The following is a 23,520-nucleotide window of genomic DNA, read 5'->3' as shown; positions in this document are numbered from 1 at the left end:
AGTGCAGTTCATTCATTAAGGAAAATAAAGCGGGGACCGTACTCCAATGTGAGTTCCTGCTCTTTCTCCTTTTCACAGCCAATAAGCATCAGGTTAGAGTGACCTCCGGCTGAGCGTAGTTTCCAGTGGCGGCAAGCATTTCTTTACAGCTCTCTGTTAGGAAACACAAAGGACAGAAATAACATGGTGACTTATGATATGAAAAGCTGAACTAGATAAATAGATCTGTAGTACTACAGTTTTTGAGATAGCATAAGGAAATATCTTTTCTTAATAAAAGTTGAATCTGGGAACTTGTCACAGTTTCAATAATAGGATACAAGGCTATACAACAAGTTGGGGAAGTTCATAGAATCATTAAGTATCATAAAAATAAAGCTGCAAATGTTAAAAATTTAGAACCAGTGAATATGTGACATTTTTGCTTGATAAATGTCTAAAACGATTCTGCCTTTATGCAAATTGTCATTGATAAATCTACATTAAACATTTTCACTCAACTCCACAGAGAGAAATCCAACAGAACTGATCTTTGGAGGCCAGCAGAAGGCTTTTGCTCTAACCACTACTGTTGTTAATGGAAACCTATTAGTGGGGATCATACCGAGGACTCACTTGGGAATATAGAGGCTCAGATCCGAGCTTAGAAGCCTTTTCTAGACTTGTCTGTATGTCCGCACGCTGCTTCCTCTTAGCAGCACTTGACTGCCTAGCAGCACGGCCGGTTTTCACAGCACTGAGACAGGGACAAGGGTTTTTATTTGTTATATTGTGATAGCGAGAGCCAACGCTGCCAGAGGCTCCCTGTGACGACCTTAATCAGTTCACAATCCACCAGCGTTTTGTTCCCACTGCAGGGCAGGCGACCATTTCCTGTCACTGATAATCATCTGAGAATCTTCAGACCTTCTGTATCCATCTGTCATTTTCTCTGTTTCCTGCCATACTGCTCTGGTGAAATATTATCCATACCTTATATCCAGAGCCCCTCGAATTAACCTAACATCGTCCCCTATGGGCATTGCTCTGAGGAGCAGAGCCGTAATCTATTTCCATCACACAAACTCAAAATGGCTGCCTTCTGCATATTGAGCCACAACAGTTTTAAACACTGTTAGGAAACCGTGAAAGTCCACTTGAGCCCTTTTTTACTGGTTATGCACACTCAAAATGTGTTGTGTATGTGTGATATTCCCCTGAAATAGACCGGGATGTTATTACCCACAAATTCACCAGACACAGCCTCAGGATTGAATTAACCCCCTCCCCTCTCTCTCAGAGATTGTGGTGTCTTGAGGTGTTCTGGCTTTGCTCAGCTTTCCATTGTGTTTGTCTCTGCGATCAGAAGAAGACTTTCATGAGCTGACCAGATAATTCAGCTCATTATTAGAAAAATCAGTGTGAAAGTAGGCTGGGGACGATTTGTTACACCGTTTGTGCCTTTGCCCACTGTGGCTGTGAGGCTGTATATTTTCATGTTGATAGCAGATTGTCTCCTGAGCAACTCAACAATTTCTGACAGATATTACTGAGTTTGTGATGTTTTTTCTCCATGTGACAATATGCCATTTAGCAACACAAATCTTCAACACATTCAGACAGGTAGTGACACTTTCAGGAAGATGATCAAATAAGATGTATTGTAATGGGCTGTTGACAAAATGGTGTGGTATATACTTTAAAAGCAGCCGAGCTACACTAAGTGCCCCATTTATGTTATTGTTTTTTCTTCCACAGTGATGTGCTGATGAGCTTTGGGAGAAAAGTACATCTCGGGAAACTGCAGTTTAGCAGGAAAACACCTTTAGTGTTGTTGGGCTGTTTGGAGACGAGAGTCAGGATGTTGAATGGGTGGGTTGTGGGCTCAGGATGTCAGGAATCAATCCATGACTGCCAAATATAGAGCCTCTTCTCACGAGGGGCTTTTGGATACTGTGGGAAGCTCGGATGTGGGATCGGACAATCAAGCAGAGAGAGACAGCAAGCTGACTGCCGAGGTCAATTGAGAGAATTTTGCCTATATATTTTTATATCGAGTATTCCAAACTTAAACTACATACATTTGGAAATACTTTTTAAATGAATTTGAACTTAGGTGCTAGAGTATAATGGACTCTTTTTATTATTAACCCTAACCAAGCAGCGCTCTGTGAAGTCGTTTCAGTCAAGAAAAGCTGCTTCACTGAGCACACACAGACAGATAGATGATGCAATTACTTCAAAGTGCTTTCCATTGATTTTCTTTTGATCTTTCCTGTGAATAACGACTAAATCCTGCCTATAGTCAGTACATTATGTTTAATTTGTCCAATACCTGAGAAACTATAATGTCATTGGGAATCATTCATTCCCATTAGCCACATTTGCACTCTGTTATGTGCTAATTAGCAAATACTGGCACGCTTACATACTTAACTAAGGTGATGAACATGGTTAATACTAGGCCGATATCTGCTAAACATCATGTTGTCATTCGGAAAACAAGTGAGCATGCTGATGTTAGCCATTAGCTCAAAGCACTGCTGTAGCCTACTTAAGTGAAAACTCGAGAGGCACCTATTTGCAGACACATGGGGAAACGGAGCTCCACCGGAAATACGAAATTTCTTCTTTGTTTTTTTTTACTGGAGAGGAAGGTGGGCCGTGAGCATGTGTGAGCAGGGCCGCCCATAAGGGGTAGAAAGTGGGAAAGCTTTCTAGGGCCCAGCCACCAGGGGGGGCCCAGAGAATTTTTTTTTATTTTTTTATTTTTTTTTGCAGATTACTTAATATAACTTAGCCAACCTTTATTATGAACGCTAAATTCGCAAGAGAACTTTCTATAAAATAAAAAAATGTATTCATTGTTTCTTGGGTAAAATATATCATATTTTATATTGAAAAACTAAAAGTGTCACGGGTCGTTTTTTCCCCCTCAAAACCGTTGCATGCAGCAGGTCAACCAAACAAGCGTTAGCTATGTATTGATGATGAGCAAGCTAACCTAGCAAGCTCAGTGATGCCAGGACCTGGACATAAATCAGGGTACCAGAAAAGAAAGGAAAAAAAAGGGAACTTTCAAGAGCTTTAGACCCCCGGGAAATTCCTTAATATCAGTATTTCTGCCAGCAGAAGTGGATTTTCAATTCAGAGATACTGTGATATTTCATCAAGTTTTGAGGTGTCTTTGTGAGGGTGTTCTGCAAATGATTCTGTATATTTTATCTATTATTTTCTAAGAAAATTAGAAATTACATATTTAGCCTTTAAACAAAGGTGTCAGATGGTTGTTATACTGATGAGGAAAGCTTCTGGTAGCAGTGCTATCATGGTAAACCCCCCCTACAGCATTGGTGTGTCTAAAAGCTTACATTACAGGAAATGTTACAGTAAATGTGCCAAAAAGCAGGTGCAGAGATCTTGCAAGAGCAGAAAATTTCCGCTTGCGCGCTGCACGCGCTTGCATCGTTGGTGTCTCTGCCCACTATTATCTCCAGTAGCCAACCTTAATCTAACTGGCTAGAACCGGCCCTGTGTACAGGTATGTGTTTATGTAGGAATAAGCGCATCATGCACATTGATACAAGTTCAGTATGAGTAAAGGGGGCCCAATGACTGGACCTTTTCAGGGGCCCAGTCATTTGTCTGGGCAGGCCTGTGTGTGAGGTTGCAGTTTCTCTTCACTGATGTAACAAATATATCATTATCCTGACTTCCAAAAGCTGCTTGTCTGAGTCTGCGTCTCTCTCTCCCTTTCCTGGCTCAAAACAGTGAGGACAGAAAGCCATTCTCGATACTTGTATAACAGTTGTCAAACGAATCATTGAATGAAGCTGATCATGTATCTGATCAGTAGCGTAGTTCTCAGCCCTCTTACACATTGTGAACATGCTCTACATTCAGATTAATAAACCTATTGTATTGTATGTATCTCATTATTATTTATTTATCTCATTATTTATTTTTTAACGTCTGTGCCACTGGCTATTTATGTCTGGTTGAAATGTAATTCTGCAGCTGCACGCGATCGTTACTGTTCACTTGCGTGATCAATAGCCTAATATGAATATAGAAATTATATAATAATTAAAACTGTGATCACTAGAGGACAAGGAATCTGGTAATAAATCAATCAGGATCTACAATGGAAACTGTCACCGTATGTGTTAGACGTTAATGTCTTTCACCCCACTTTTTAAAATGAGCTGTTTATTTTAATGTGGTGGCACTTTTTGTGTTTTATTTATAAGAGTTTATATTTGTATGTGATTGACCTACTTGTGATAATTGTGAATTAAAGAGACGGATTTCGGAAGATGTAGCCTACACAAAACTTCGTTGCTTCATTCATCTTCTACCTCAACATCTACTTTTTACCACCGTCCTGGCCACTTGGGACCCTTAACAAACTGACTTATTTTACTGTCTTTTACTGTCTACTAGCACCATAACCGGCGGAAACTGTGTCTTGTTATTATTCACCGCTAGGTGAACGCCGGCAGTAAAACAAAAAGAAGAAGAAACGCTGGGTGATCGCCACCAGTAAAAAAAAACGAAGAAGAAATTTCGTATTTCCGGTGGAGCTCTGTTTCTCCATGGGTCTGCAAATAGGAACTCTTGGAAAACTCACAGAGCTGCTAGATTGGCTGTAGAATATAAAGCTTTTTTATCAATACTGTGACAGCTAACTTTTTTAATAAAATATAATAAATCGTATTATATTACATCAAATAAAAAAATACTAATTGTATTGACTATGGTCATCTTACAAATTGGCCTCTATAATATGTATTTTCTTAGTACTTTGATGATCCCATCTCCTCATTTAGGTCAATCCAAAAGGAGTAAAAATGTGCAGCTGTTAAAGCGGCAGTTGAGAGTTTTTTTACTGTAATATTTGGCAAAACTGTCATAATAGCCATTCAGCTATATGTAGGTGAAGTGGTCTGAAAATATTTTTTTATCACTTTGCTCCCCCCTGCATCTGTGTGCTGCCCCCCAAAATTGCCACCGCTCATGTTAATTTTGACCAATCAGAGCGAGGTCAGATTCTCCGTTCTTATTGGCTGTGGGACCTTGGCAACGACGTTGATGCGTCAGTTGCGTGAGCGTTCACGACCCTAGCAGTCTGACACTAGCCTACTGTTTGGTACAAGGCTACTACGGCGGACAGCGAGTGGCAATGTCTTCACAAACGAACCCTCAATTTACCATTCCCAGGATACTAACAACTAACACCGCTAAGACAGCAAAAAAAACGAGGAAAGACAAATATTGAAAAGTTAACTGCTGAAAGGGAGACGGAGAGAGCTTGAAAAAAAGTACACCGGCCATGTCTTCTTGCCCTATCACATCAAGACCTCTCCGACCGCGACCTCGCGACTTTTATTTTCAAAACAGCGACAAGCGACAAATCTAGCTTTTTTTCTGGTGTTATTGGTGACTTTTTTCGCCAAAGCAAGTATCATCTCTTCTCAACGAGCAGCGGGAGCCCCGAGCTGAGAGGTGTAGGCTATCTGCTGCTCTGACCGCAGCTGGGAGGGGCTGCTGCGCAAGGACCGGGCTGTCTGTCAGTGCTCTGTGACGGGGGACGGGCCAGGAGGCTCCCGCTGCTCGTTGAGAAGCGTTAAAAGTGATATTTGCTTCGGCGAAAAAGTCACCAATTACACCAGAAAAAACCTAGATTTGTCGCTTGTCGCTGTTTTGAAAAAAAAGTCACCAGGGGGGCTGAAAAGTAGCTAAATATAGCGACAAAATCGCTAAGTTGGCAACACTGCCCGAGCAGCCCCTCCCAGCTGCGGTCAGAGCAGGAGCATTGATAGGAGATACACACACACCTCTCCGCTCTGTTACAATTAGTTTGCTATCTTGCCTGGCTGTTACAGCTACTTTTGTTAGGCCTACCAGCACACTTACAATGATTTTAAGCTAACATACATGGTATGTCTGTGATTAAAATGTATGCTCAATATGTACGTATGTAGTTATCATTACTAATGTTTAATCACCTCGGAATCGGACATGGTGTTTGTCTCCTGTCAATGTAACTGAATTCACATGAACGCGCGAAGCTGTCGTTCAGAGGGAGGAGCTACAGCAGGTAGAGCGTTGGGGAAACAGCCGTTGGGATCCCAACGGCTCAAATTATCAACTGCAGCTTTAAGGCAAGGCAAGGCAAGTTTATTTATATAGCACAATTCAAACACAAGGCCACTCAAAGTGCTTTACTGGGGCAAATACATAAAACACATTAGAAGACATTTAAAAGCGAACGAAAAGAAGTAAAACATTTAAATTAAATTAAACGTACAGGTTAAAATGGAAACAGAAAAGTCTTCAGACTCGATTTAAAAGAACTGAGGGTTGCAGCAGACCTCAAGTTTTCTGGGAGTTTGTTCCAGATATTTGGTGCATAAAAACTAAAAGCTGCTTCTCCTCGTTTAGTCCTAACTCTTGGGACTGTAAGTAAACCTGTCCCAGACGACCTAAGGGCTCTGGACGGTTCATAACCTATCAGCAGATCAGTAATGTATTTTGGCGCTAAACCATTTAGTGCTTTATAAACCAACATCAGTATTTTGAAATCAATTCTTTGAGTGACAGGAAGCCAGTGTAAAGACCTCAGAACTGGGGTAATGTGATCCACTTTTTTGGTCCTACTAATGAGGACTCGAGCAGCAGCGTTCTGAATTAGCTGAAGCTGTCTGATAGATTTTTTTGGAAGGCCTGCAAGGACACTGTTACAGTAGTCAAGTCTACTAAAGATAAATGCATGGACAAGTTTTTCTAAATCTTGCTGAGACATAAGTCCTTTAATTCTTGATATGTTTTTAAGGTGGTAGTATGCTGACTTATTAATTGATTTAATGTGTTTCTTGAAATTCAAGTCGGAGTCTATGACAACACCAAGATTTCTGGCTTGGTGTGTGGTTTCTAGCATAACAGATGTAAGCTGTTCGCTGACTTTTAATTGTTCATCTTTGGCACCAAAGACAATTACTTCAGTTTTGTCGTTGTTTAATTGAAGGAAATTTTGGGACATCCAATCATTGATTTGTTCAATGCACTTACTCAGTGCTTGTATCGGACTGTAGTCTCCTGGTGATATGGTTATGTAAATTTGTGTGTCGTCTGCATAATTATGGTAGCATAATTTGTTCTTATTCATAATCTGAGCTAGTGGGAGCATGTAGATGTTAAACAGAAGAGGCCCAAGAATGGAACCTTGGGGGACCCCGCATTCAATATGTTTCCGCTCAGATGTGAAATTGCCTATTGACACATAGTAGTCTCTGTCCTTTAAGTAAGATTCAAACCAGTTTAGTACAGTTCCAGAGAGTCCAACCCAGTTTGCTAGTCGATCTAGTAATATGCTGTGGTCAACTGTGTCAAAAGCGGCACTGAGATCCAGTAAAACTAAAACAGAACTTTTGCCACTGTCTGTGTTTAAGTGGATGTCATTGAGGACCTTAACCAGAGCAGTCTCAGTGCTGTGGTGTTGTCGAAATCCTGACTGGAAAACATCAAAGCAGTTGTTCATTGCTAAGTAGTTATTTAGCTGTTGATAAACAGCTTTTTCAATGATTTTGCTTAAAAATGGTAGGTTAGATATGGGCCTATAATTGTTCATGAGCGATGTATCTAGATTGTTCTTTTTTAGGAGTGGCTTGATGACTGCTGTTTTCAGGGCCTGTGGGAATACACCTGTCCGAAGGGACATGTTGACAATTTGTAGAACATCTGAGGCCATACAGCTAAAAACAGTTTTAAAGAAGCCTGTGGGAAGAATGTCAAGGCAACAGGAGGAGGAGTTCAGGTGTTGTATAATGTCCTCCAGGTTTTTGTGGTTTATCAGATAAAATTGTGTCATTGCATTTGGATTGATTTTAAGTGGGCATAGCGATGACACATATGTTGAACTTTGTATTGATGCAGTGACAGCTTGTCTAATTTTGTGAATTTTCTCAGTAAAGAAGGAGGCAAATTCATTGCAGGCCCTCGTGGAGAGATGTTCAGACGCTACTGACACAGGAGGGTTTGTTAATCTGTCGACAGTAGCAAACAGGGCACGTGCATTGTTGTTGTTTTTGGTGATGATGTCAGAAAAGAAAGACTGCCTTGCACTTTTCATCTCTGAGTTAAAAGTGCAAAGTTTCTCTTTGAAGATGTCATAATGAACCTGGAGATTTGTTTTTCGCCACCTGCGTTCCGCTTTACGGCACTCTCTTCTTTCTATTCTGACCTGCGGGGCATTTCTCCAAGGAGATCTTTTCTTACCAGAGACAACCTTCATCTTAGTGGGCGCAATAGCATCTATAACACTTGTAATTTTGCCATTAAAGTTGTCTAAAAGCTCATTAACTGAGTTACAGGGGAGAGGTGGTATTAAAGAAAATGCTTGACAAAACTAATAAAACAATGCACACCATGCAGAACAACAAGCTGTTTTATTAAGCAAACAACACAGTCTGTCTTCTGCCACAACCCTGAGGCCAAGCTTTGAATGAATTAAACCCACATTATTTGACATTGACGTTAATTTGTTGACTTTGTTGAACTGCTAGGTAGGTTTTATTTAAACTGTGGACAGAGTCGGTCCTAGCGGTTTCTTCATGCTCCTCAAGTCTAAGCTAGGCTAACCCTTTCCTGACTGTAGCGTTATATTTGGCAAACAGACATGAGCAATAGGATCAACCTTCTCATATTATAAATAAAATAACGATGGAAATTTATAAGGGCATTTCCCAAAATGTCAATTTGCCTTTAAAGGTGGACTTAACGATTCTGGAGAATGCTTGTTGTCAAAATATTTTGAATATCTCTTGATGATCTGCTACTTGTCCGTACTGTGTGTGTGCTGAAAAGAAATCCAGTGTTAAAGCAGTTCGGATGGATTTGAGTTTGAGCATTTCAGCACAATCATAATATCCCGCCTTCCTCCAATGCAGCCCCACCCCCTCATTCCTATCCCCGTTTTTTTTGTTTTGTTTTTGAAGAAACTTAATTTAGGCTACACAAGCAGACTTACTTGCTTAATACTGTCTCCGTGCACAAAGTGAGTTATATTGTGGCTGAAGAAACTGGTGGCTGTAGTAGGCTACCGGTACCGCGCTGATCTGCTTGTATCACTGGTTTCACTTCAGATATGTCGGCCAGAACACCACTTATGCTTATAATGAGACTAGGAGAGGAGGAGTAGGGTTTTATCCGCTCTTTATTTTTCCTTCTTTCACAGGCACAGCCGCATATAGATCGCGGAAAAAGAACAAAGGCTTAAACTCCGCTCGTGAGGAGACGTTTGAACAGCTGTTGCGACTCGCGAATCGCAGCCGCTAATAACATGCACAAACTATAACTTATAACAGCGATCGGGACTACATGTACATACTCACACACGGGTGATTCACATTTACACTCAGATAAACACGAATGATGGCTTACTGTGGCAACTTGCTCACACACATCTCACCGAGGGAGAAGCGAAAGGAAACTTAGGCTACTGAACTGGCTCTCTGGCCGACTGACGTCACGGCCCAACACTAAAACACAGCTTAACACACTGTAAGAAATAACAAGAAATAACAACACTGTAACCTTTTCTACAATGGTCGCTACTCGCTAGGCTACTGTCTGCCGTGGAATCAAAACAAACCCTTTCGTTGAGGACGCGCGTGCACGAATGCGCGGTACACAAGCAGACGGCAAACAGACAGGTCTGTCGGCCAATTAAATCGTTCGGTCCGAACGATTTGATTGGTTGTAGTTTTCACCTAATATTATGAGACTGAAATAATTGTTTCTTTTTATTCCTGTTGGGTCTACCATGCATTTTAGAGTGTAAAAACCTTATTTATACCATTTTAAAGTCATTTAAAATAAGTGTAAAAACTCTACAAAGGTAAGAATAGCTTTAATACACAGCCTAGGCTCTGTAAACGGGTATGTTGCTAGCTACGGTAGCCCCCCTTTGTTTACATACCAGCTTACAGAACCTAGGCTGTATATTAACACCAGATTTTTTTTTACTGCACATACAAAGTACGGACAGGTAATGGATCGTGAGGAGATATTCACGGATTTTGACAAAAAGGGATTTTGACAACAAGCGTTCTCCAGAATCACTGACATTTTAGTACACTTGAGCCACCTGTTAGGCACTAGTGATGTACTGTATGGATTACAGCTGTTTTTACTAAAAAAAAAATTCTTGTAGACAGTGGAGGTAACACAGAATACCTGGCAACATATAGCCTACCTGCAGAACCAAATTTGAATTAGATATTGATCTACTTGTATAATGTGCAAACTAGATTTCACCAGCAAAGAAACGTTCAAACTGATCTACTATCAGGTGCACACTGAGGATTGTGTGTCAAATATCACGCTCTCCATATAGCCTACCTTTGCCTTAGTGACTACGCAACATCAGGGTTTCTTCCCAAGTGCGCCAAATAATGGGACGAGTAGATTCAAATACGTTAATTTAGCACACGCACTGTGATTTACAAAGCCTGAAAATAATTGCGCTGGTTGTGATTGCGTGTATATTTAATACGTTTGAAAAGCAGGTGTTCAACCGTTGTGCACAGACAGCTGCAGTTACTGTGGTAAGAAGGATACATAAAAGACAACGGATAACGGGTTGCATCTGCTCGTGTTGTGTTTGGATTGACAGAAAAAACAATCAAGCATATCACCTATCCAGCAATGCCATTTTGGAGATTTTGGATGAGTTAAAGGCCTATTTGGAGCCACTCACAAGAACGGGTGTTAGTAGATCAACCCTCGTGTGTACATTCTGGAATGCACTGATGTGTATGAAACCTACCAGTATGGACGTTGGGGTCTCCGGAGGTAAGGAGGAAGCAGGTGGCCTCTTTCTTAGTCTTGTCTCGCCCCCGGGAGCATCGCAGGGACCACTTGTCACTGGGGGACAGAGGCTGGGTCAAACTGCAGCCTTCCTCCTCTGAAAGGGCCACATTTGCATCTCCGTTCTGTTTGGAGTCTGAGAGGAAGATAAAAACACGTGGCGACGTAAATGCCAAAGCTTTTACTGAGACAAAGGCAGAGGAATATTGAATAACATCTGTATTTTTCTGTAAAGAAATTCAATTTGACTGAAATGTTAGAAGGAGTAATTTGATCTGGGTGTGTTATTGTCCTTAGGGCAAAGCGTGGTCCATCTGTCAAACTCTGAAAAGCCTGCGGAACTGTAACACTAGTACTGCAGAACAGTTTGTGACAATTAGGCCCAAGACCACTCAGATACTCTTTAATCATTGATTAAATGTACAGGTTAACCAAATATTATTTCTATTTTAAAACCCTAATCAATCAGTACAATAAAACAATAGCATTATTTAGCATAAAGGGACTATTTACCCATATGACAGTTAAAGCTTTTTTAACTAACCTCTACTCTAGTGGCATTTATTCATACAGAAAGTTGAATCATGGATTGAGTTGAATAGATCTAAATACAAACAAGGTGAATGGAATTTTGTTATGCTGAAGTAAAAAGAAATCTCCTCCCTAGCAACAATGTCACCATAACTCCAGATAATCCGAAGAAAAGCCAGGAATATTTCTGTGGTAGAAAGTATCTCCAGTAAAGCCTTTTGCCATTGAGGTCTATGTCTAATGAGGGCATGGTTTCCAGAAGTATGGTTTCAAATAAAAACAAATCTATCTGCATGGCTAGATACCACAAAAGGTAAATGACAATGTTTTCATGTTGTATTGCAGCCTGACCTGAGCGGTTCCTGCTGACATTCTCCTCAGCAGCCAGCGGACAGGTGTCGCTCTGAGTGCTGTTTCTGTGTGAGTTTGTTTCTGACTTCCCAAACGAGACCGAGTCAGTCGGGGCGTCTGGATTGGGGTTGTGCTTCTTCTTCTTTTTGGGTAGCTTCTGTTTGGCCATAGCCAGCGAGTAGTACATCCCAAAGTTATTGACAATGACAGGGACCGGCATGGCTATAGTCAACACCCCGGCCAGCGCACACAGCGCCCCCACCATCATGCCAAGCCAAGTCTGAGGGTACATGTCTCCGTAGCCCAGAGTCGTCATGGTGACCACCGCCCACCAGAAACTGATGGGGATGTTCTTGAAGTGTGTGTGGTTGGAGCCGGTGGGATCGTCAGGCCTGGCTCCGATGCGCTCAGCGTAGTATATCATGGTGGCGAAGATGAGCACACCCAGTGCCAAGAAGATGATGAGAAGGAGGAATTCATTGACACTAGCCCTCAGTGTGTGGCCCAACACACGCAGGCCTACAAAGTGCCGAGTCAGCTTGAAGATCCGGAGGATCCGAACAAACCGTACAACACGGAGAAAGCCCAGCACATTGTTGGCAGCTTTGGAGTCCAGACCGCTCAGGCCCATCTCCAGGTAGAACGGCAGAATGGCCACAAAGTCGATGATGTTGAGCGTGTTCTTGATGAAGACCACCTTGTTCGGACAGCAGACGATACGCACCAGGAATTCAAATGTGAACCACAGCACACAGATGCCCTCCACCACGGTGAGAATGGGTTTGGTCACCATCTCCCTCCTCTCCTCTTTGATAGTGACATTGCCCACTACAACATGCTCTGTCCGGTTCTGCAGTTCATTGAAGGCTTCATGGGTCTCCAGGCAGAAGGTGGTGATAGACACCAGGATGAAAAAAAGAGAGGCCAACGCCACTCCCTGGATGAGAAAGATGAAACAGTTAATCAATAGAATTTAATTTCTTCCCACAAATAAATGAGCAGCCAATACTGTGTTTATAAAATTATTTGTTTGTTTGGTTTTATTTTTTCAAAATAAACCTCCTGCATGACATGTGCCTCTGGAAAACTATTTCACAACCCATGCCATGTGTAATTGTATCATGATTTTTATTTTTATATAAACAATGGAAATACATAAATTTGCAAATCAATTCTGTAAAGAAGAATGTTTTGAGAGATTATTTTCTTGTGGAGGCCTCTGAGCGTCAGGTGATTGACAGTAAGCAAAGACTAAATTAATGAACACACTGATAAGAGAACACTTAAGTCAGGCACAAAGAAATATAGTAAGACACGTAGGCAGACCTAGGTTAATTGTGATGGATAATAGTCTGTAGAATTCGATCAGTGTTTAAGATAAAATATTTCAGTATAGGCTGAATTTTATCTAAGAATTTAATTTTGCAATTAAAGGTGCAATTTTGGGGAACACTTGCTGTCAAAATCAGTGCATATCTCTTCATGATTTGCAACTGTTCGTACTGTGTGTGCACTGATAAATTGGTGTAAATACACAGCCTAGACTTCAGTTAATTAAGGTTGTAAAAAGGCCCTTCTGTGCTCCACTGCCACTCTGCAGCTTCATCACATTACATATACCTGTCATACTGTATATACAATGTATTGACTGTGATTGACCACTGCCACTCTACTTTGTAAATTAGGATGGCAGATTCCTTTTTTTTCCCTTAGGCATTCTATTGGCAGGAGAGCCACAACGTCGTTCACAGGAAAAAGAAAAGACCAATTTAAAACCAATTACTCCCATGAACACGGAGACTGATTCATGCTGAGAGACAACGCGATTCCATTAAAATGGGCCATGCCTGTCACAGGCAGTAGGAGGCACTCCCAACATGGTGCCAACACCTAGTTAAGTGATTTAACAAACACGGGGCTACTGCCTGACGTGTTTCAAATATATCACAAGGAAAGTCCAATGGTATGTTTCAATTTGGTGACCAAAGGGTTTATCTCCGACCCAAATCAAACAACAAGGTAAGCTTTAAAGACTAAGCACTATGAGCTGAGTCATGAAAGACTTACCATCACCTGTCATGTTGTTAGGTGTATAGGTCATGTTTCAGTGAGTCAAACCCTGTGTGCCTACTTTTTTATTTGTAATAAAACTAAGACAATGTGGCCTTTGAAGCAAATACAATACAATATAATCCTTATCTGTCTTCAAAAGTACAAACCTAAACCAGAGGGAGTGAGTCAGGCTAACCACTTTTACAATAAATTTGAAGATAATTGAACGACATGGCTGCAGGCCATTCACCTGACCCAGCACAATGGCCAATGTTTGTGTTTGTGTAAACAGTGTGTGCTAACTTATACCCAATCTGTCTTTGTTGTTTACCAAACCCTGGACAAATTGTAATGCCTCTCCAGCCTTTGCAATCATCCAGCTGGATAAATATGTACATGTGCCCTGCGTGCACTTAGCCATTTTCTCCCTCCGGGGCATCTCACAAATAATTATTCTCTCTGATTAGAACAAAAGGAGTGAGTTACGTAATGCCCGATGGGGGTAACAATTCATTGTTGAACAAAAAAAAATGTAAATAAAAAAGTGGAAAGATGGAAATGATCAACCCAGCAAAAACATAGAGATAATACATACATGAAAATATACAGTGAAGCACATCTCTCTGTGGTGCATCCAGATAATGTGCAGCTTTCTGCCATGACAACCTTCTTCAGCTTTGCCCTTGAGCCACAGGACGAGAGGGAAGGCTGCACCCTCTCAACGCTGCCCCAGGAGGAGCTCAAAGGTTCCCCATGACAGCGTTTCCCTGAACATCACCTAGGGTAACTGTGTACAATGTGTGGTGTTATAGGACGGAGTCACATGGTGTATCCCAACAAGCAAAACAACGTACAGTAGAAAACTAAATAGGAACTAACAGAAACCTAGGCACATAGGTTGATAAATGAGGAATTTTAGCAGATTACAGTGGCTGAAGCTGAAGATTGTTACGATGTATAAGGATGCAATGCGTATCAGAAACACTGAATTCGTTTTACCAGCCTTTATTTAAAGAAAATTAAGTACTAATGTACATGCACTCATTGTGTATCTAACACAAACCAACACACACACACACCCACACCCACACACACACACACACACACACACACACACACACACACACACACACACACACACACACACACAAACAATATGTTTTCATTGTCTCCTCTCATCCATGCTTTTCTACTGGAAAGCTGTCCAGACAGAAGCCAGATATAGAGTCAGTCTGATAATTAAGGTGATCTCCACCAAAGGAAAAGGGATACATTCTCTGTTGAAGCACCTCAGCAAGACAATTTCCAAAGTCGATTAATAAAGAATGACCTCATCAATCCTCTCTGGACTTTGAAGTCCCAGTCTGGGTTCTTAACTTAGACCTGAATAATATCAAGAATAATGGAGCCCGGGATAAAGATCAGAAGAAGAGCGGCTCAACATAGGGCTTGCAGGAATATGTGCTCAGACATGGTACTAGTGCACCTACATACACCTCCCTTTGCCATCAAAACTATGTCATAACACACGTACTGATCATAGTACATGATATATTGGTTTTGTACATCATCTCCTCTGATCAACAATGACTTTTACTATGGCGTAACTTAGTAGCTAATCAAACACACCCTGAAATGCAAATATATACAGTATGATATTTTGTTGTGGCATTATTTGCAACCTTGATACTAGCAAAAACCTCAAAACAAGTGCCATATTATTCTGTTGGATCATTCGCTGACCTGTAGATTCAATGATGATCAGTTTTCCAGATGGTTTGACAGCTACAGTATGTACAGCATTTATGTGTCAAATGAAGTGACATAGAGAATTATTTCATCTCGACTAAATAACAAAATGCATTTTACGCGGTCATCCGGCATGTGTGTCTAAGAAAAGGACAATGTTAATCACTAACTTGCTTTTTTTTAGTCTATTCATATCAAACGCAACCTATATGCAGGGTTTGCACAATAATGTAAAAAAGTAGGATCATTTTTACATTCATTTTTACAAGCCTTAATTTTACTCCTTTATACAACTCCTTAGCTACAGAGGTTTAAGCTGAAAAGATGCATTTCACCATCAGCTCTCTGTATTGGTCTCATACACATATTCATAATAGTAAACTGTAAATAAACATCTTCTTGCAGCCGAACACAGTATCCCACTTTTATTGCTATGACAAAAGCACATCACACAGAAGGGGCTCGTGCACTGAGCTTGGGTATGACAATAAATCAGCAGCCACCGATAAAAACGGTGTCCTGCTGCTGCTGCTTAAATGTTTGTGATGAGCCCATCAGGCCCTCACAGCGTTTAGTTTACCTAAATGCCAAACGGTTTATCCCAGAGCTAAACAGAGCTGGAGATCTGCATCCAGGGGAACCTCTGCAGGGAGAGGCCAGAGGTCCTGGCACACACGGGGGAAATTTGCCCTGCTCTTAAAAAAGGATCAATCCAAATGTCTTACAATAGCATGACACAGCTTGACCTGCTGCACCTGTGTGCACGACTGTAGGTTAATTCATTACTGTCACTTGGGTTTGTCTCTGTGGCTGTTTACTTGTCCTCATATTTGCATCTTTGTCTTGTTCAATACATCTTGCAGAATTAAGATGTGTCATGATATTTTATCTTAAAAGGTACAGTGTGTAATATTGGAGTATTTAGCGGTATCTTGTGGTGAGATTTTTTATTGAAACGCTCCCTCACTAACCCCCCCCTCCTTTGGAGAATTTAAAGAAGCTACAGTTGCCTTCAAGGACAGGAAGCTATAGATGGAATCATCCACCACTGCTTCAAGCCTTCCCACAAAATCAAGTGATGATCTGAAGATGTATTAAGTTGTGTATACTTCTTCTAAGCTTTTAACAGGGGCATTTATCCAGGACAACCACTATATATTGAAACGCGTAAAGCTGCAAAGTTTGTCCATTCTGTGCTATTGTAGAACCATGGCAGATCAACACAAAGCTAATTATAAGTTAATTTAAATATAGATATTATTATTTTTTCCAGACAATTTTACACTAATTAAAACATACTTATGGATATTAATTTCCATTTCTACAAAGTCTGTTCTGGAAAATGCCAATAGATTCTACACACTGTACCTTTAAGGCCTGAAAAAAATGTATACACAATATCATGTTTACAGCACAGTAGAGGACACTGTAATCACAGCAGCAGTCTTGGATAGATTTCCGTAATGTCTCTTTGCCAGCAGAGTTTTTCCATGTTGGTCTGCTGCAGCTGATGTCATACAATCAAGAATCATTATGTAGCCAGGCGGATGTTAATTTTAATGTAACTTCTACCCTGTCTTGCTGAGGGATAAAGCTGTCTGATGAAAGCTAGATAAAATTATTTATATAATGTATTTGTTTTTTGTCTATATCTTTCTTACTTATTTCTGTCGATCTTGCTGTTGTAATGGTTATTTTAGCTTTTTTTTGTATTATTTCCACATGTTTGAAATACAACCTTTATTCATGCATAGCCCTCCTGGGGATGAATCTGAATTAATCAATTAATGGGAACACTCATGTAAAGTTCAAGTAGAATTACTGTACTTGAACTTTACATGAGTGTTCCCATTTTGTGATTAGGAATGATTCACACATCAGTGGCCATGGGAACCTCTCCCTGCAGAGGTTCCCCTGGCCTTGAGAATGAAAGCTCGGGGAAAAGCTACAAGCAATAAATTAATATCATTCATATATCACAAGTCCAATATTCACTTTACTCCCCTTTTAGCTCTGTTGTTGGTCTCCAACAACTCAGTAATGCTCTGTTATGTTCACCAGGTAGTCGTTTTTAGGAAACTTTAAAGCTTGGTACAGCTGATGGAAACTGGAAAGCTGAGTTGAAAACATTTACCCGCTAATTATTTTGTCACTATGTATGTCACAGTTGATCAAAAAATAATAATTTATACATGAATGATGATACAGATGATATAAAAGTCTCTGAAAGCTATACAAACAGGAGTAGAGTATAGTGAGAAGCCCTATTAGGGATATTTAATGCCAAACACTGGGGCCACAAAAGAAATTAATCCAAGGTCATCAGGTGTCTGTGTGGAGACACCCCCCGGGGAGATGACCGGTCATCATCAGAGTGGGAGGGAGTGAGGCGGGACGCTGGACAGGCAGCAGCTGGGGACTCCCATCACAGCCATCACCTCCAGCTGTTCAGCATCACGCCCTGTTACTAACATGCTATATACTTAAAAACCACAATAAGCCATCTGAGCAGCAGTCAGCAGCCGAAAAGCCTATACGAGAGGAGCCACTTCTGATGTATTTCTTAGAAGTCATGTTACATTGATTCCATCCTGAGAGTCAGTACACCTGAGGCAAGGAGCAGAGGACAATGAATGTTCACTACTCAGCCTGTCAGCTCTGCTTCTCCTGGGTATCTGTACAGAAGTCCTGGAACCACAGCCATTGAGCAAAACCAATGCTATGGGTGATCTATACCTATATCTATACATTAAACAAGACACAATATTGGAGGAAATTCATCGATCTCCAACTACGATTAATGAACTACTGCAAGGCAAAGACTCTGGCAAAACCAAAGACCACCACATAGAATGTCAAAGACCCTTGGCGAACACCTGACTCTGCTCTGATGATAGATAATAGGATGATAGAGAGAGAGGAGAACAACAGACCAATAGGTAGGTACAAAAAGTATATCATGAGAATACTTAACACAGAGACGGTAAATTATACATACACGACCACCTGTAATGATGTAACCACATTTCCATAAAAGAAATGACATCCGAGCCATCTGCACGACAGCTGAGCGTACATGATCCGGGTGAGTAATCTCGAAAATTAGCCTCCAGCTGGTGTCTGTTGTATCCCTGGTTGTTTTCATACGGAGGCTCTGTCGATGTGACGTCACTTCGGGTGCGCACTGGATTGTGGGTCAGAGTTGCCCAAATAGCATGCTGATTTCAACACAAAAAATCTTGACCCGTTGAAGTAGACATCCGGGTATTTTTAAGCATACTAAATCTGACCACAAGAATTGGTAGATCCTAAATGTTTTTTCTACCATACTAAATAGTAGAAAGTACGGTTATTGGAACGCTTGGTCAGTACTGATCATCGATCAAAGCCTTTTAAATCTGGTTGAACACTGGTTGCACTTATTAGACAATTGTGTAAAATGTTTTCTTTTCGTTTTTCTTTCAATCACTCATAAGTGATTTATGTGGACGTGAGATGATATTGTTAGTGATGTGTCTTTATTTTTAATTTGCAAAAAAAGTGTTTGCAACCCTGTGCAGACTGTGATGCATTCACTGATCTGCCAGCAGCAGGGCAGACAGCCAGAAACTGAGCAGAAAAAAACATGCAACATAATCTCACAGGATACATCCTTCTTTCACAGAGAATTCTGTCTTATAAAAGAGTCTGCGATGCTTTGATGAGGTGTGACAAATCAAATCCGGTGTTCAATTCACGGAGTAGCAGAGGGAGAGAGGTGTCAGTGTTGTGAAAAGCCGTGGCCTGGAGGAATAAGAGGTTCTGCCCCCTTTTATTTATGGGCTGTGGCGCACTGAGACAATATGTGATGTGTGAAAATAGGTTCCACAATCAGAAATGAGCAAAGCAACATATCGAAAGATTTTGATGATACCTTTTAAAATCACTGTTGATTGTTTTCTATCCTTGGCTCATATGGGTAATTAAAACTGTTGAATCGAATCCCTACATGATACTTGTAGGGGCTGGATGTCTTTAAACATTTCTAGTTTGACAAAAACAGACAAATCCAAAATCAAGCCAAGATTTCAAGAGCACAATGAGGCTCAGTCCTCTTCGCAGCTCACCCAGGGTTCAGATCCAGACCGGGTTGTTCTCTGCATGTCATTCCCCTCTCTGTCCCATCAGAGAGGGGAATCTCTGTCTCTCCAAAAACTGTCTCATAAAAGAAAAAATGCCATAAAAAACTGAATGCAAATGCCATTTCAATAAAAAGTGTTGTGTAAAATATTAAAACGTTCAACAAAGACAGCCTCTCATATTACCAAATAGATTGGGTATTTGACATTTAGCAGAATGAGTGCTTCCGACCTCGAAGGATCCCACATCTGTTAATCCCTCTGCCCCACAACAAAGACAAATTGATTTCTTTCTCTACGTCGGATAAAATACTTTGCTCTTTTCTGTGGGAAAACCAGTTTTAATTGCTCACCACTGATAACAGGTTGCAGCCCCATTACCACAGCGGTGATTAAATACAGACAGCAGGGATGTGGAATTAATTCAATATTACATTAGGGGAGATTGAACAAAGTTGTCTGGTTGAAGCTAATGTTGAGTCTTATTTTGAATAAAAACTGAGATTACAGAGACACCATCAGATTAATGCAGCGCTCCAGATGTTTCAAATTAAATAAAATCCACTACCAAAGCAGGTAAGTAATCTTAAACATGCCATAACAGGATGGTTTTTGACCTGCCAAGTAAGTCACCTGACCTTTTCTGGGCAATCTGAATGTGTGTTCCACTTTATGAAGACCAGACTGGAGAAGATAGACCCCATACATGGCAAGATATGAAAATGGCTTCAGAAACACGCCTGGCAAAAGCATGAGCAGGGAAGATACAAGTCTGCTGATGTCTCTAAGTCTGCAGCCAGGATTTACAATCAATTATTAATCATAGTGACTTATCATTTTGGTTATTTTAACATGTCCAATTACTCACTGTCCTCTAAAACTGAAGTAGAGAAGAAAAACTGTGTATAGTCTACAACAATGCTGAGACTTTCATTATTTGCTATACTATTTTTCTTCTTCTTCTTTTTTTACCTTTCTACATTAATCTGTTCTTTAAAGAGCCATGTCTGTTCTGATAACATCTGACTGCACTAACAGCTTTTACATATAGCTGCACCTCCAGACCTGGTTGATACCGAGGAGGATGCAGCTGAAATGATGGATAGATTAACTTAACTCCTGCTTTTAAGAATCACTTTACATGCGATTAGCTAGGAGGCTCTTTGAAATAAAAAGGCCATCAAGGTAACATGAGTACTTCAGAATGCACTCTCCATCCTTTCTGAAAATGCACACAGAGCAAACATACCTACATGAATTGGCAAGTGAGGAAATGGACAAAGACCATCATGCCCCTAGTCAACATGGAACCGCCCTCGTTCATTCTTAGTACTTCCAGGAAAAAATAAACCCTAGTTTATTAATTAACAAATATTCAGATGTGAGAGATATGAGGGATCATACTAGCAGGCACGGGGGGACGGGCCCCCCCCCCCTCTTCTTCAGATGGCACTGACACACTGCCAGCTGTGACTCAGAGCTGTTGGTTGTTCTACAGAGATAGCCTACAAGTGCCACCTGGAAGAGAAGCTAAAATAAACACTAAGGCATGCTACTACTCCTGCAACACAGCAAGTAGCTGAATAGAACATTCAACTCCACAAACGGACAAACAGACATTAGGGTGAGCATCAGCCTTCTCTTTCTGGACTCAATGTTTTTTTTTTTTTTAAACCAATGAAAGCTCCTTTGCCTGATGACCCGTGCTATAGCGACACTCGATACCTGCTTTCACCTTTACTTCACTTTGCTGCCGTGCCATGCCACTAGGCAAAGCATACATTCAAACACTTGATATTCTCTGTGGAAGTAATAAGAGCAGATTGATTTGAACTTGCAACACAACTACAACATTTGTTAGATGGATAAACCACACGGAAGTGCACCTTCTTCATCAAGATGAAATGCAAAACTAAGATATATTTGTTTAACATTCTTAATTATAAACTGATGCATTGTTTGTTTTTCTCTGGCCTTCACTTGTTTAGAGCCTATTCTTCCGTGTAATGTACGGTATGATTTCCTTATCATGGACGTACATTCCTGCAGCCTCTCAAACACTAATGTTCGGAGGACCATTGAATGCCAATGTTGAACAGTCTGAGTCGGAACACTTTAGCAGCAATGTATTTTTGTCTTGAAACAGATTTCTTTTAAACCACAATTGTCAGCGACAAATGGAAAAACTGTTCTTCAAATGACTGAAAGAAGAAGTGTTGTATGGAGTGAGCATTAGAAGGAATTAACTGTTTTATCCAAGTGCTAAGAACATACATTTGTTGTGGTTTATAAATATTAACAAACAAAATAAATGTGTGGAGTGGACAGGTAAGAAGCTGACTTCATTACATAGATACACTAGCCTACATTAACCTTGATGTTTTGATTTGTGTTAAGTAAATTTTCAGGTCAATTATATTTAGATAGCCCAGGATCATAATAACAATGTGCCTCTTGTGACTGTGTTGACAGTAAAAACACAGCACTACCCTAAATACTGTCCATAGTTGGATTTTTCTCTAGTTTATTTCTCATATAGAGTTAGACCTTTCTGGGGTGTAACTGACCCCACAATGAATTGATTTTAAATAGTCAAAATAGATGAAACAATACATTACAATAAATATTACATCTTAATAAATAGACTTGGCTTAGTGAACAAGGAAAGAGATTGAGATTGAAACAGGAGAGGGTCTTTCCCATGCTAGTTCAAAAAAGTTGGATTTGTCTGAAATACTATTATAGCATGAAAATATCTCTAGTCACTGATTATTTTTCTAAACTGTTGTTTAAAATGCAAACAATTCAAAGTGCCATAATATGTTGGTTTCAGGATGTTTAGATTTCCAATCAGTGGCTCATGTGTAGGCAAGTGTAGCCAAATTATGTTCCTGGAAAACAGTCAATGGATGTGAAGCTATGCACTGCACTACAACTTCCACTCAACAACACAAGAGTAATATTTTAGAAGGGGTAAACTGATATGTGGGCATCATGTACAGTTGACTGTATGTCTTATTATTTAGTGAGTGAATTATCCTGGTGAAACAAATTGACTTGATCTGCTGACCCTTCACTCAAAAGACACACAGGTCAGACTAGAACTGTAGAGAAATCCTATTTGAGTAAAAGACACAAACCGGACAGTGTAGTTGGCACAACAGAGCTCACTTGCAGACGTTCTTGTAGTGCCTGTAACTGTTGGACCTCCAGGGGACACTTGTTGATGTGGACACACTCAGAGGATAGATGAACTCACCCTGGCCGCTCTGGACGAGTATGGGTCCTCAAACAAGGCCCAGACCTTCGGCTGAAAAACTTCGCAGCAGCCCCTCGACCTATCAGGACAGTCCTCGATGCCGAACCGCCTCGGCATGTCGTCGTCGGTGTCCTCCGGGTCGGGCGGTTCAAATATATCCAGGGCCTCCTCCGCGTCCCGGTGCTGCCGGTAGGTCATCCAGCAGCACGGCTCCACATCGGTTTCGTCAATCCCCCAAAAGGCCAGCTCTTCCTCGAAGAGCGGCCCGCACACGTCCGCCGGACAGTGCAGCTTCCCGGTTCGGTAGTAGTTGAGCACGTAGGCGAAGATGCCCGGGTGTCTGTCGAAGAAGAACTCGGCGGAGGCGGCGGCGCTCGGGGGCGCAGCGTCCGAGTCCGAGCTGACCTGCGGGTCCACCAGCCATGCCAGGCGGGTGCCCGGCAGTGTCCTCAGGGTGCTCTTGTATGTTTCATGTCGAGTGCCACCCACGTTGATGATAATTTTGTCCGAGTCTTCCCCTCTGGACATCTCCTCCTTCAGACATGATTTAGACGGAGGTTTGGTGCCTGACTTGCGCCCTCTGTAAGACGAAACGCACACCGAGCTTATCAT

At 41.1% G+C, this 23,520-nt stretch overlaps 1 protein-coding gene across 1 annotated transcript; it reads right to left on the bottom strand.

The window, feature by feature from the left end:
- Positions 1–41: 41 nt before the first annotated feature.
- On the bottom strand, positions 42–23,520 carry kcnc4 (potassium voltage-gated channel, Shaw-related subfamily, member 4; the record flags this gene model as incomplete). The annotated part of the gene is made up of 4 exons (XM_080030507.1): positions 42–153; positions 10,808–10,984; positions 11,731–12,667; positions 22,909–23,520. The coding sequence occupies 4 exons, from the start codon at positions 23,518–23,520 to the stop codon at positions 89–91; spliced, it is 1,791 nt and encodes a 596-aa protein (XP_079886633.1). The 3' UTR covers positions 42–88.

Source organism: Ammodytes marinus (genome assembly GCF_949987685.1).
Source record: "Ammodytes marinus genome assembly, chromosome: 7".
Taxonomy (NCBI): Eukaryota; Metazoa; Chordata; class Actinopteri; order Uranoscopiformes; family Ammodytidae; genus Ammodytes; species Ammodytes marinus.
This window is presented reverse-complemented; position numbering and strand designations above follow the sequence as displayed.